This window comes from Euleptes europaea, chromosome 19 (assembly GCF_029931775.1).
Source record: "Euleptes europaea isolate rEulEur1 chromosome 19, rEulEur1.hap1, whole genome shotgun sequence".
Taxonomy (NCBI): domain Eukaryota; kingdom Metazoa; phylum Chordata; class Lepidosauria; order Squamata; family Sphaerodactylidae; genus Euleptes; species Euleptes europaea.
In genome coordinates, this window is record NC_079330.1 from 28,345,969 (window position 1) to 28,360,702 (window position 14,734).

The 14,734-nt window shown below is 48.0% G+C and overlaps 1 protein-coding gene across 1 annotated transcript in view; it reads left to right on the forward strand.

The window, feature by feature from the left end:
• TLCD3A (TLC domain containing 3A) overlaps positions 1 to 14,734 on the forward strand; it is a 28,673-nt gene that overhangs the window by 738 nt on the left and 13,201 nt on the right. Inside the window, exon 2 of the mRNA XM_056865267.1 lies at positions 8,736 to 8,819. Coding sequence (XP_056721245.1) covers positions 8,736 to 8,819 — 84 coding nt within the window. The remainder of the gene's footprint in view (positions 1 to 8,735; positions 8,820 to 14,734) is intronic.

The following is a 14,734-nucleotide window of genomic DNA, read 5'->3' on the forward strand; positions in this document are numbered from 1 at the left end:
GTTTTTATGGATATATTAAATGAAGAAAAATTATATATATATATATATATATATATATATATATATATATATATATATATATATATATATATATATATATATGTATATCTATATCTATATCTATATCTATATCTATATCTATATCTATATATATATATATATATATATATATATATATCTTTCCGGGCAGGGGGGAGGCTCTGATCCGGATTGAAAGGGGGAGGGACGGGATCGGGGCCCCCACCCCACCCCGGGGTCACTTTCGGCCCGGAGACTTCTTCGCCCGGGGCGCCGCCGCTTCTCTCCCCGGCCGCTTTGCGGGCCGGCGAATGAATGGGGCCGCTTCGCACGCCGCTTGTTTGTTCTCGCTGGGAAGATCATCCCCCTGCGGAGGGGCGGGCAGGGAAAAGTCACCTGCGGAACGGGTTTGGGTGTTTATCTAGCTGGGAGTCGGCAGGATTGGGAGCCCTGCTAGCGGCGATCGTTTCTATCGGGCTTGAGAGCATGCTTCGTGGGTCGCAGATGCCCGCGTTCATCCGAACCACAACCTTGTAAGGTGGGCTGGCAATGCAGAGTGGGGTGGAAAAGGGGAGAGGCCTGAAACGCTCTTGGCTTGCCTGGGGGTGGAAAGTGCCCTGAGGTCACAGGTGATTTGGGGTGACCCTGTAGGGCAGTGGTTCCCAACCTTTTTTTGACCAGGGACCACTCGGACTTTTTAGTTTGGTGCAGGGACCCCAAGGTTCAAAATAAAAATTCAGAGAATTTGAAAATAAACTTTAACCATAACTGTTAGTTAAACATTAAACTTAGAATAATATTTGAATATGTTTTTTTATAATAGAGAACTTTTAATTGAAAATATTAATTTATTATGGGTTTATAACTTTGTTTCGTGGACCTTAATTTAGTTCTCGCGGACCCCTGGGGGTCCATGGACCCCCGGTTGGGAACCAGTGCTGTAGGGTATTCAAGGCAAGAGACATTCAGGCTTGGTTTGCCGTTGCCAGCTTGAACACATGAAGCTGAAGCTGCCTTCTACTGAGTCAGCCTCTTGGTCCATCAAAGTCAGTATTGTCTTGTCGAAGGCTTTCACAGTCAGAGTTCATTGGTTCTTGTAGGTTGCCTGCCTACATCTGAAGATGCCTGCCACAGCTGCTGGCGAAACGTCAGGAAAGAAAATACCAAGGCCACGGTTACACAGCCCGGATAACCTACAAGAATCAGTATTGTCTACTCAGAGGGACAGCGGCTCTCCAGGGTCTCAGGCAGTGGTCTTTCACATCACCTGCCTGCCTAGTCCCTTTAACTGGAAATGCTGGGGATTGAACCTGGGGCCTTCTGCATGCCAAGCAGATGCTCTGCCACTGAGCCACGGCCCCTCCCCTAAAATTATTGTATTGAACACATGAAGCTGCCTTGTACTGAATGAGACCCTTGGTCCATCAAAGGCAGTATTGCCTACACAGACGGCAGCAGCTCTCCAGGGTCTCAGACAGGGGTCTTTCACATCATCTACTTGCCTAGTCCCTTTAACTGGAGATGCCGGGGATTGAACCTGGGACCTTCTGCATGCTAAGCAGATGCTCTACAAACTGAGCCACAGCTTCTGCATGACAACCCTGAGATTCCTTGGTGGTCTCCCATCCGTGTACTAACCAGGGCCGACCCTGCTTAGCTTCCGAGATCTGACCAGTACAGGGTAGCCTGGGCCATCCAGGTCAGGGCTTGCCTTGCCTAGGATCACCTAATGAGTTCATCGCTGAAGCCACATCTGAATTCAGAAATTCCTGGCTCATACAACAAAATTATTATTATTTGTTTTATTTAATTCATTGGTACCCCACCTTTTGCAGTTTACATTGTTCTCCTCTCCTCCATTTTTATCCTCACAACAACCCTATGAGGAAAGTTAGGCTGAGAGTTGTGTGACCGGCCCAAGGGCACCCAGCAAGCTTCCATGACGTGTGGGAATTTGAACTCTGGTCTCCCATATACTTAGGAGCCCCATGGCGCAGAGTGGTAAACTGCAGTACTGCAGTCAAAAGCTCTGATCACGACCTGAGTTCGATCCCAATGGAGGTCGGTTTCAGGTAGCCGGCTCAAGGTTGACTCAGCCTTCCATCCTTCCGAGGTCGGTAAAGTGAGTACCCAGCTTGCTGGGGGTAAAGTGTAGATGACTGGGGAAGGCAATGGCAAACCACCCCAGAGAACATAGTCTGCTTAGTAAACGTCGGGATGTGATGTCACCCCATGGGTCAGGAATGACCCGGTGCTTGCACAGGGGACTACCTTTACCTCTCATATACTAGTCTGACACTAGTCAGACCAAGGGTGTCAAACAGAAGGCCCAAGGGCCGGATCCGGCCCCTTTAGAGCTCTTATCTGGCCCACGAGGCAACCACCCCCTCCAGTCTCGATCTGGGCTGGCGAGGCATGACCCGGCCCGACCAAGTGACATTTATGTCGTATCGGGCCCTCGTAACAAATGAGTTTGACAACCCTGCTCTAACCACTATACCATACTAGCTCAGCTGACTGGGTGCTCAGCTGTTCACAAGAGATGGTGTATCCAAAGGGAAAGGACGATCACGTCTGAAGCAGCGCAGCTTCAAGGGAATTGTCGCCAGGGCAAATTGTCGGGCTGCAGGAGTTTTGTGAAAATGAAATTAATGAGGGAGGACTCCGATAGGCTGCTTTCAGGTTGGCGGTTAGGGTGGCGTGAAAAAATGTTAGGCCAAGAGTGAGTTCAGTGGGAAACTTAGCAACACTGTGAGTACATATAGGACAACACACCCCGCTAAAATTTTGAATTATTCCAGAGTGGATTGTTGCATTCCTCAGTGTGGTCCTCACCAGGTTGTTGTGAGGCTAAAACGAGGAAAGGTATGCCACACTGCACATTGTGGGGGAAGAGAAGGATAAAGAGGTACTATGTGTGTGTGTAAAGTGTTGTCAAATCACAGCCGATTTAGAGTGACCCCTTATGGGGTTTTCAAGGCAAGAGACTAACAGAGGTGGTTGCCAGTGCCTTCCTCTGCATAGCAACCCTGGTGTTTCTTGGTGGTCTCCCATCCAAATACTAACCAGGGCTGACCCCGCTTAGCTTCCAAGATCTGACAAGATCTGGCTATACCATACTGCCTTCCCTCCCAAAGAAGTACCATGTAGATAGATAATATGTTAAAAAGATAATGAAACGAATAGAACATAAAATGAGGGGAGGAGAACAGTGTACACTGTAGTGGGATAAAAATGAAGCGTCCCCTGAAGTGTGATTTGAATCTCCCATCGTGGATAGCATAGCAGGGTGCTCTTGAGCATGCGCAGAATGCTTCTCTGTCCTCAATGGAGGAGCCACTGCTAGGCCCCTTGAATCCTGGGCTAGAACAAAGGGCCTCGGGTCTCAGGTATGGCTTCCAGATCTTCTCCTGGCATGGCACTGTGGTTCCAGTTCCCTCAGAGACTCCTGCAGAGGCTCCTCAGACTGACTCTGAGCTAGCAAGGAAGATCGACTAGAGCGTCGTTCAAAGCAGGGATTCTCAGACTTATGATTGATGACACTTGATGACTGATGACACTTTACTTCGCTCTGAGAACTCTCCAGCAAAAAGGTAGACTACAACAGATGGGGATTATAGACTATAACAGCCTCCTGATTGGAAAGAGGTGAGCTCAGAGCAGTGACTAATGCAGAGAGGCAACAGCCACCCTCTGATGGCAGGTTTCTGTGTGGTGAGCAGCTGACCGAGCCGGTCACACCTGATGCAGAGATGCTGCCCAGCAGGCTGGTTGAAAGAAAGGGAGGCCAGGGCAGGTGATTAATCCTGAGATGTATCCCGTGGGCTCCTGTCCAAATGGATGCTTTGGGCTCATGAGAGCTGTCTGTGACTTTATTCCTTTCATTCTGTCTGGTTGCTTGCGAAAGGGCCCAGATATTGCTCATCGTGAGAATCACTGGCTTCAGGTCCTCTCTCGGCAACCCATCCTCATTGCAAGAGGAGGAAAATCGTGGTGTGAGAGCCAGTCTGGTGTAGTGGTTAAGAGCAGTGGTTTGGACTCTGATCTGGAGAACCGGGTTTGATTCCCCACTCCTCCACATGAGTGGCGGGCACTAATCCGGTGAGCTGGATTTGTTTCCCCGCTCCTACACATGAAGCCAGCTGGGTGACCTTGGGCTAGTCACACTCTCTCAGCCCCACCGACTTCACAGGGTGTCTGTTGTGGGGAGGGGAAGGGAAGGTGATTGTAAGCCGGTTTGATTCTTCCTTAAGTGGTAGAGAAAGTCGGCATATAAAAAACAACTCTTCTTCTTGCGCTTAACTTTCAGCAATATGCACTGTTGTCCGTTTTTACTCTTGCTGTTTAAAAGTGGATTCACTGTCCGAGATCTCTGGGACAGTTTCCCAAGAGTGTTGAAAACCTGTTGAGGGCAGCAGTTCTGAAAAGTGCATTTCCCGGGCTCTGGGTGGTCTTCAGCAGGCTTTGAAGCGTCTGTTGAGACCACCCCGAAGAGGCAAATGCCCAAAAGATTTTCCAGCACAGGCCTTCCGTTCCTAGGAGCTCCTGGAAGGATTAATCTCTTGAGGAGTCGGAGCACGCGCAAACCTCCTGACCCTTCAGCCAGGCTGCAGGGGAGCTGCGTTCGAGTGTCGGAGGAGCCAGAGTCAAATTCAGGGTCATGCACCACTGGTCTGTCTGACCTTTTGGCTGGGTGTTTTTCCCCATCTGCTGTAAGATCTGGGCAGCTGTTTGGGCTGCTTTTAAAGAGTTTTATTGGAGTTACCTACCACTTTTTTTGGCCACTGTGTATCAGTTTAATGTTGTTTTTAGGCGACTCTTGCTTTGCCGCTCTGGTTTTGTGGACGTCTTTGGAGATGCAGAGACAAGAGACAAGTGTTTCCAAAAAACAAATCTGTCTAACCATATGCTTTGGGAGATCTGCTACGATCTCTCATGGCGTTTTGAAAGGTCAAAAGCAACTGGGGCAGGAATGGGGGAGATGGGAATAGGGCTGTGGGTGCCAGGTGGGTGGATACAAATTTATCCCTTTCTCCCCATGCAGTCCCCCCCTCCACACACAACTGGTCCACTGGAGGAAATGTGTGGGTGTATGCTTCCTTCCAAGGGGCGAATTGCATTTCTGAGGAGGGGGGTGTATTTGCACCAGGAAAACAGTGCAGAGCTCAGAAGTGAAGCCCCCTCCCTGCCCGTGACCCAGGCCTGTCCAAAGATCAGGTTTCCCTGGGGCTGCTTTTTGCCTTAATCATCTAACAGTTGGATGATGAAGAAGAAGAGTTGGTTTTTATGTGCTGACTTTCTGTACCACTTAAGGAAGAATCAAACCAGCTTACAATCACCTTCCCCTCCCCACAACAGACACCCTGTGAGGTAGGTGGGGCTGAGAGAGCTCTAAGAGAGCTGTGTCTAGCCCAAGGTCACCAAGCTGGCTTCATGTGTAGGAGTGGGGAAACCAACCCGGTTCACCAGATTAGCGTCCGCCGCTCATGTAGAGGAGTGGGGATTCAAACCGGTTCTCCAGATCAGAGCCCAAAGCTCCAAACCACCTCTCTTAACCACTGCACCACACTGGCTTTATCTTATCCTGAGTCACACCCTTGACCTATCACAGTTGGCATTGTCTACTCTCTCTGACCAGTGGCTCCCCAAGGTCCCATCTTGGACCAGAGCTTGTCCGTAGAGTAGCAGGTCAGTGTTGTGGCTTTCTTTCACTTACATCTGGACAGGAAAATCCACTCATTTTTTGGACACGGCTGATCTGGCAACATTGTTTCATGCTGCTGTAACCTCGAGACTAGACTACAGTAACGTGATGTACGTGGGGCTGCCCCTGAAAATGAATGGGAAGTTCCAGTTGGTCCAGAACGCAGCAGCCTGCCAATGAATAGGTGTTAGCTAGGCCGCCCGTATGGCAGTAGTATTATGGCAGCTGCCATGTTTACTCCCGGGTCTAATTCAAGGTGCTGTTTTTGACCCGTAAAGCCCTTTATGGGTGAATCCCGCATGCTCAAGGACTGCCTCTCCTGGCATGAGCCCAGATGGACCTTAAGATCCTCACAGCCAAGTTTGCTCTCTCTTCCCTCCTTTATGGAACATGGAAGGCTTTGAGAGGGGAGTGGACATGTTCATGGAGGAATGGGGTATTCATGGCTGCTAGTAAAAATGGATACTAGTCATGATGCATACCTATTCTCTCCAGAATCAGATGGACATGCCTATTCTGTTAGGTCCTTTGGAACACAGGCAGGACAATGCTGCTGCAGTCGTCTTCTTTGGGGCTTCCTAGAGGCCCCGGGTTGGCCACTGTGTGAACAGACTGCTGGACTTGATGGACCTTGGTCTGATCCAGCATGGCCTTTCTTATGTTCTTATGACTGCCAGGGGAAAATGTTTTCTATGGTGGCCCTGCCTTTAAGGAATCGGCTGCCTGTTGAAGTCAGGGAACCTCCCCACTCTCCCAATTCAGGTGGACAGTGTAAGGGGGGGTCTTGTTTAGGCAGGGGGCTGTTTCCTAATGGTTTTAATAGTGATTTTGTTATATTGGTATTTGAATACACACCAGGTCTACAATGTATTTTTAATCTGTTTGTTTTTATTGTAAACTGTTTTGAGCAGTAAAGAAAAGGGATGCAGAAATATAATGTAAAAATATAACCCATGAGCTACTGAAAAAGACAGCTGGGAATTGAACCTGGGAGTTTTCTGCATGCAAAGCAGGTGCTCTGTCACTGAGCTGTGGCTGCTTCCCAAACCTTAACAAAAAAAACACAGCAACCTGGGAAACTCTAACAGGCCTCACGTCTACCCTGGCTCTCTAGAGCCTTTCATGCCAGTGTCCTTCGTGCCTGTTCCAGTGCTAGAAACAGGCTACAAACAAAACAGCAAACCCGCCAGAAGTGGGGTCCGCTCCACAATGCATGTTGCATTTTTAGATACATGCTTTTTTAGATGTTGCATGTTGCATTTTTAGATATATGCTTAAAATCAAATGCAGCAAACCCGTGTGCCCTGTATCATGGACTTCCTGTCCCCTTTGTTGTGCCCTTTCCAAATGGCACCCTAGCCAACTCCGGTGAGCCACGGGGTTTTGTTGTTGTTGCCGTTTCAAAAGGGCTGGGGGAACGCACAACCAAAAGCCCTCTTGAGAGTAACTCCCCACCCTTCCCGTTTATACTATCCAGAGAGCTGGCTGACTCTCCCAATCGCTCCAAAGATACCCGGCCAAACAAACGGGAAAAATGAGCAGAGCCCCAAACACAAAGTGCAGTTCCTGAATGAATGAATAATGGAAGGCCTTATTGATTTAAGAATATTTGCCTTGTATATCTAGACCCAACGACCTTGCCAATTTGCCTTTTAATGGTTGGTGGGTAAGGCTGTGGGCACTCTCTCTCTCTCATTCAAACTACTTGTCGTGCGTGTGTGTGTAATTGTGTCACTGAAAGAAAAAAGCGAGGCGGCAAAAGTTGCACCCCTTGATTACATTGCTGGAACCTCCTCTTGCCTTTCCTGCATTTGGACATCTGATGTTGGTTTGCTGGATGGAAAATATCCTCTGCAGAATGCATGGGGTCAGGCTCTGGCGACTATCTGGGGGAAGGGTAATCCCGATTCGAGGGGAAGCGACCCCAAAAATGCATCTCTGGGTGCTCCTGTGGCCTTGTTTTGGTGCCCGCCTAGGTGGTTGGTTTTAAAATAGGGACGCTGTTGCGTTTCACAAGTCTGTTTCGACTCTGAGTTTCTCTTTTTCTCTTTCTTTCTTTCTTTCTTTCTTTCTTTCTTTCTTTCTTTCTTTCTTTCTTTCTTTCTTTCTTTCTTTCTTTCTTTCTTTCTTTCTTTCTTTCTTTCTTTCTTTCTTTCTTTCTTTCTTTCTTTCTTTCTTTCTTGTGCCAGCTGAATCCTTGAGTATTTCTTTGGCCCCCCTTTTCTGTCCTCCTCCCCTTGTTAAATTTATGCATTTTGTTTACGATCTTATGTATAAATGATGCATCAATGCCTATAAAAGAAACAAATAAATTGGCAACACCAACAGTGAGCATGGGCCAAAGGAAAAGGTTTGCAACAACCATCCACAGAAAGCAAAAAGAAATGAAGGGGACATCATTCCTTATTTTAAAACACATGAGGGCTAGGGTTGCCAGGTCCCTCTTGGCCATTGGTGGGAGGTTTTTTAGGGGCAGAGCCTGAGGAAGGCAGGGTTTGGGGAGGGAAGGGACTTCAATGCCATAGTGTCCAATTGCCAAAGCGCCCATTTTCCCCCTGTGAAAGGATCTCTATCGGCTGGAGATCAGTTGTAATAGCAGGAGATCTCCAGCTAGTACCTGGAGGTTGGCAACCCTAATGAGGGAGGAAGGAAGCTTCTTAGATATGGTGGTCCTCAGCTGTTAAGAGGCTGTAGGGAATATCTTTGCCAGGGCTGCATCAACACATCCATGGCAATTGCACAGTCATTCGAACTGGACTGTTTTGTCTATTAAAGGACAGTCCAATGGCCAGCGATGGCTATTGCACAATGATAATGCAATATCCAAAGATGTTCAGACGTAGCCAAACAACTTGAAGAGCAATGGGGGGTGAAATTGGTTCGCTTCTTAGAGTCTGTCGACTTATTGATTCTGTGTTGCTATGCTTATGCACAAAGGGGTTTTGTGGGAGGAAGCAGGGAGCAGTTATTAATTCTCCCCCTAAAGGTACTTTTTTGCTGCTTTTTCCCCCAGGCTGGTTTCCTCCATCCAAGCCACCATGGCCACACTCTCGGGCATCATCGTTATCTGTAGCTGCCAGGACGTGGTGCACGACAGGTGAGGAAAAACAAAGCGAGTGTTATAAAGCGGAGGCAGGGGTGCGGGAAGGACTTTCACCTGCTGAGGCACGGTACACCAGCTGCAGCCCTCGGCGCTCTTACTCAGGAGCAAGCCCTGCTAAATTCCAAGGGACGTGATTCCCAAGGTCCCAGGTGTCGGATTGGGGCTGCTGGATGCATGCTGCTGACTGCGAGGGATGACGCGATTGGAATACGGCTCCCTTAACTGATTGGCCTGGACAAGGTGACATTCTGGGTCGGGAGCAGATAAGGTTCAGGAGGGGTAGTTCAACTTTGGGCCATTGCCAAGGTTTATGTGTGTGTGTGTAAAGTGCCATCAAGTCGCAGCCGACTTATGGCGACCCCTTTTGGGGGTTTTCATGGCAAGAGACTAACAGAGGTGGTTTACCATCCAAGGTTTATACCATCCAATAAAAAATTACACTCCAATAAAAAATTACACTCATTTCCCAAATGGCTCCCGTGGCACAGAGTGGTAAGCTGCAGTACTGTAGTCCAAGCTCTGCTCACGACCTGAGTTCGATCCCAACGGAAGTCGGTTTCAGGTAGCCGGCTCAAGGTTGACTCAGCCTGCCATCCTTCCGAGGTCGGTGAAATGAGTACCCAGCTTGCTGGGGGGTAAAGGGAAGATGACTGGGGAAGGCAATGGCAAACCACCCCGTAAACAAAGTCTGCCTAGAAAACGTCGGGATGTGACGTCACCCCATGGGTCAGGAATGACCCGGTGCTTGCACAGGGGACCTTTACCTTTACGTAGGATTTATTGTTCTGATGGGTGGGGGCGGGAGTTACACCACCCCTAGGGCAAGACTCTGGGAGAAGCTGCAACACACCAAGATTGACAAAAGGCTGCTGTGGTTCCTGCAGCAACTTCTTGCCGACCTCACAGCTCAGATCTGCTGCGGTTATGTCAACGAGCTGATTGAACCATTCAGCCTCGATAAAGGGGTTAGGCAGGGCTGTGTCTTGGTGCCGTTTTTGTTCATTGACCAAAGTAGGACCAAATAAGGCCCAAAAGTAGGACCAAATAAGGACCAAATGGATTTGACCGAACACTGTTTGATGTATACATATCCTTGGAAGCCCGGCATGAAATACAAGGTGGGGCATGTGAGCCATATTCTAGTGTGTATGGAATAAATAATTTTACAAGACGCTTCATAATACTAGAAGGGCTTTTATGTGTGTTCTACCGGGCATTGTGATATTATACTGTTAGGATGTGTACTGGACTACAATTCTATGTCTGACCACCGAGGAAGGCCGTTTTGAGGCTGAAATGCATTTGGTCCTTATTTGGTCCTACTTTGGGGCCTTATTTGGTCCTACTTTGGTCATTGTATGATTTCACATCAACTGTGTATGAGTTTTATGTATTTATTGATTGTGAATGACGTGCCTATGATATAGGCCTTATGCTTTTAACTTTACTGTGCACCATATTAAAATTGATACATTTGTAATTTTAGTGTTTTTTCACTCAACTTTTCCGCTTTGGATTCAACATTTTGGTTGAGTTTGATTTGTTCCCCCCCCTTTTGTTGTTGTGCCATTTTTGTTCAGCCTTTCTTTCTTGGACTCACCTTTCTTTGTCATCCACCCTGTTTGGCCAATTTCAGTATTCCAGTTTTGCTTTACTCTGATGTTACTGCTTTGTTCTCTTGGACGAGAGTCAGGCTGCAGAGATTATTAACCCCCCCCCAAAAAAAAATTGCATTAAGGAAGGCCTGAAAATAAACTACCAGAAAATGAAAGTAGTTGTCTTCTCCAAAAAAAGAAATCAGTGTTCAGATGGACTCTGGTGAAGAAATCCAACAAGCGAAGGAATTTTTATATTTGGGTATTCTATTTCCATCTAATCTAAAATGGGGACCACATCAGTCACTGATAACGAAAAAAGCAAAAACCTGTGCTGGCTTCATATTAATTTTTTTCCAAAACTGTTCCAGGTGCTATTCAAGCTTTTTAACTTAAAAGGTGTCCCAATTACACTTTATGGAGTAACCATAAGGATTGTTTCCGTTAACGAAAAGATTGACCATCTTCTTTTATTCTTTTTGCAAAAAATTAATAAACATTCTTTGTTGTGTTCCTGGCTGGGCTCATCGTTCAGAACTGGGCTTACCTTCCTTTAAGGCAAGGACTTGGTGTAGGGTTGCCAGCTCTGGGTTGGGAAATGCCTGGAGATTTTGGGGTTGGAGCCTGAGGAGGGCAGGCTTTGCGGAGATGATAGACTTCAGTAGGATATAATGCCATCGAGTCCACCTTCCAATGCCATTTTCTCCAGATGAGCTGATCTCTGTCGCCTGGAAACCAGTTGTAATTCCAGGAGATCTTCAGCTAGCACCTGGAGGTTACAAGCGTTTAGATTGTTCATCAAGCTATATTTGAGCAGTAAGGGCTATCTGGCGCTCTTGAAAGAGGACCCTTATTGGTCAATATGGTTTAAGACTGTCTTGGAGAAAGTCTTGGCTCTCAGTGTTAACCTGGGTACTATCCAGGACCTGGGCCCTCATGCAGAATTTGCTTGGGTGAGTAATAGTGTAAAATAATTGATCACCGAAGCTCTGCTTTTAGAGCATGTCACACCCGTTCATCCCAATTTTTCAGTATCCCCCCTCCAAAATCTCTTCCCTCCTATACCTATCTGTTGATCTCCCAAAGCCTTTTAACTGGGTTCATCCTGGCCAGACTGAAAACCTACTCCTTGGCAGTTATGAGGGGAAGGTTCAGACGTTTACCTTATTCAGAAAGAATCTGGTAATCGGTTCTTGTAGGTTATCCGGGCTGCTTGACCGTGGTCTTGGTATTTTCTTTCCTGCCGTTTCGCCAGCAGCTGTGGCAGGCATCTGCAGAGGAGTAACACTGAAGGACAGTGTCTCTGACAGTGTTACTCCTCTGCAGATGCCTGCCACAGCTGCTGGCGAAACATCAGGAAAGAAAATACCAAGACCACGGTCACACAGCCCGGATAACCTACAAGAACCGATGAACTCTGACCGTGAAAGCCTTCGACAATATTATAGAATCTGGTAAGATGGACACTTATTGCACTTATTCTTTTGGAGTGTCCTTTGTATACTAGTTTCAGGAGGTGCTGTATTTCACTGTGTTTGCCAGTTTATTCTGATATATATCTTTATGGCCTAGTTACATATCTACTCGCTGACAGGGCTCCAAAAAGGACTCTAGCAGTTGCAATTCCGCCCCCCCTTTTTTTAGTCTGTTGGGTGATAAGTGATTATCAGCTATTCATTGCTCAAGATCTATGTATCATAGAGCTTTTACCGGATGAAAGAAAAGAATGAGGCTCAAACAGTATGTGACCATGGAGTTCCAGGACTGGGAGAATGGGCAAGCAGTTTGTCCATCTGGATTGTGATCGTGGCACTTGTGTGTATGTACATGTGTGTGTGTGTGTGTGGGGGGGGTCATTCCTCCCCCCCTATTTCAAAGCAGCAGGGATGGGGCATTTCTGATTGGGGAAACAACACGAAAGAGCGAGCTCCCCCTTCCCCTGCGCTATGGTCCCAGGGCAGATTGGCGCCTCCCACCCCAGGGTTAAATTCACAGAAGGCCGGCATCCCATCTGGATGGCTGTCCCTGTATCCAGGTCTGGAGCATGCCAAGGCAACGGTTGGCGCTTCAACTGCAGCCGGCAAGACTCCTTCACTCTACTGCCCAGCCCAAGGCCACGCTCTAAGTCTTGGGGCTGCAGGGTTTCAGGGCCAAGGCTCTGTCAACAGGATCCCTGAACCCAGGGGAGGCCAACTGAGAATCCCCTAACGGTATCCTATTTTATTCTAAGTCGAGATGGTTCCATTGTGGGAGGGGAAGGGTCTTTGGGAGTGTCAGTTAATACCCCAATTCAGAACGCTCTGCTGGTATTTAGTAAATACTCTGCTACTAGTAAAAATGGATACTAGTCACAATGCATACCTATTCTCTCCAGGATCAAAGGAGCATGCCTAATATATTAGGTGCCGTGGAACACAGGCAGGATGGTGCTGCCGCAGTCGTCTTGTTTGTGGGCTTCCTAGAGGCACCTGGTTGGCCACTGTGTGAACAGACTGCTGGACTTGATGGGCCTCGGTCTGATCCAGCACGGCCTTTCTTATGTTCTCAAAGCTTTAAGAGGGGAGCGGACATGTTCATGGAGAGGGCTATCCATGGCTACCAGTAAAAATGGATACTAGTCATGATGCTTACCTATTCTCTCCAGGATCAGAGGAGCGTGCCTATTTTATTAGGTGCTGTGGAACCCAGGCAGGATGGTGCTGCTCTTTATGGGCTTCCTAGAGGCTCCTGGTTGGCCACTGTGTGAACAGACTGCTGGACTTGATGGGCCTTGGTCTGATCCAGCAGGGCTTTTCTTATGTTCTTATACTGGGGTCTGTCCAATCCCAACGCTTCACTGTGCCTGCCGGTCTCGGGGCTGCTGTCGCACCCCCTCTCGTTTCCGTCTGCACCTGGAGGCAGGTTCTGAGGCCCGGTCACGCTGAGCTGTTCCCCGTCTCTGCCCGAATAGCTCGCTGGGGCAGGCAGCAGCTTGCGTCTGTGAAGTTCCTGGTTCAGGTTCCCCAACGGGTTTGTCTTTAATGCAGTCAGATACCATCAAGGAAGTGTGCTGCTCACGGCTCATGCACAGGAGAAAACAGCTCCAAAGTGTCTCTCGTGTATCTGCTGCTCCTTCCCCATATACATAGAAGTCCATTTCCTTTTGCCTTGAGCGATGGGCAGGCAGCGCTCTTCAAAATATGTAGCCTGGAGTGATGATTCTCAACAGGCATCTGTCAGTGGTCAAAGGTTTCAATGGACCCCCCCCCACCCTTGTTTTGCCAGTGTAGGAAGCATGACTTACAATCTTCCCCTCATTTTGTGCGCCTTCAAGAAGATTTATCTGTTCAATTTTTATCCAGCCCTTTTTTTCTCCCAAGGACCTCAGGGGTGGCATACATACTGGACAGCGTGGTATGGTGGTTAAGAGTGGGGGACTACTGACACATTATCTCATAAGATGATGGAATGCCTCCTCTTTAAACACCACCGAGATAAATGGATCACCCCCATATTGGCGAGAATTCCTGCCCCCATAACAAGAGACAAAATAGTCCCCTTTTTGCTGATGGATAGAGATCCAAATGTAATATTGGCCGTGGCCAAATCTCTCTCCATCGTATTTTCACCTAAGAAATAACTGCTCAGGACCTATGGGTCATAGGAGCAAAGAAGGAAAGGAAAGAGTGGGGAACCCTAATCTGGAGAACAGGGTTTGATTTCCCACTCCTCCTCATGAGCGGCAGACTCTAATCTGGTGAACTAGGTAGGTTTCTCCACTCCTGCACTTGAAGGCTGCTGGGTGATTTGGGCTAGTCACAGTTCTCTCTGAACTCTCTCAGCCCCACCTACCTCACAAGGTGTATGTTGGGAGAGGAAGGAGATTGTACCCCGGTTTGAGTCTCTTTAAAAGGTAGAGAAAATCCGGCATATAAAAACCAATTCTTCTTCTTCTTGCCCCCCTCTGGCTTTTGTTGTGTCCTTGCAACAACAACCCGATAAAGTGGGTGGCCATGGGAGGCAGAGAGTGACTAGCCTAAAGTCGCCTAAAGTCACCTAAGGAGGCTTCTGGCAGAGTGTGGCTTTGAACGCTCTAGCCACTGGAGCACGCTGCCTTTTGTGTGGCTCCTTGTGTTACACCCATGTAACAATACTTTGCCCAGAAAGCCAGGGGGGGATTCCCAGTTCTCACCTGGAGGCTGGCATCCCTACCTCCTCTCTCTGCTTTTGGGCTTCCTTCTTTTCCATCTCTCTGCCCAAAGAGCCCTTACTGTGCTCCATCTCCTTTCTAACTCCACTAATTAAATATGCCTCCCCAAAGTTCCTGGCATGAAT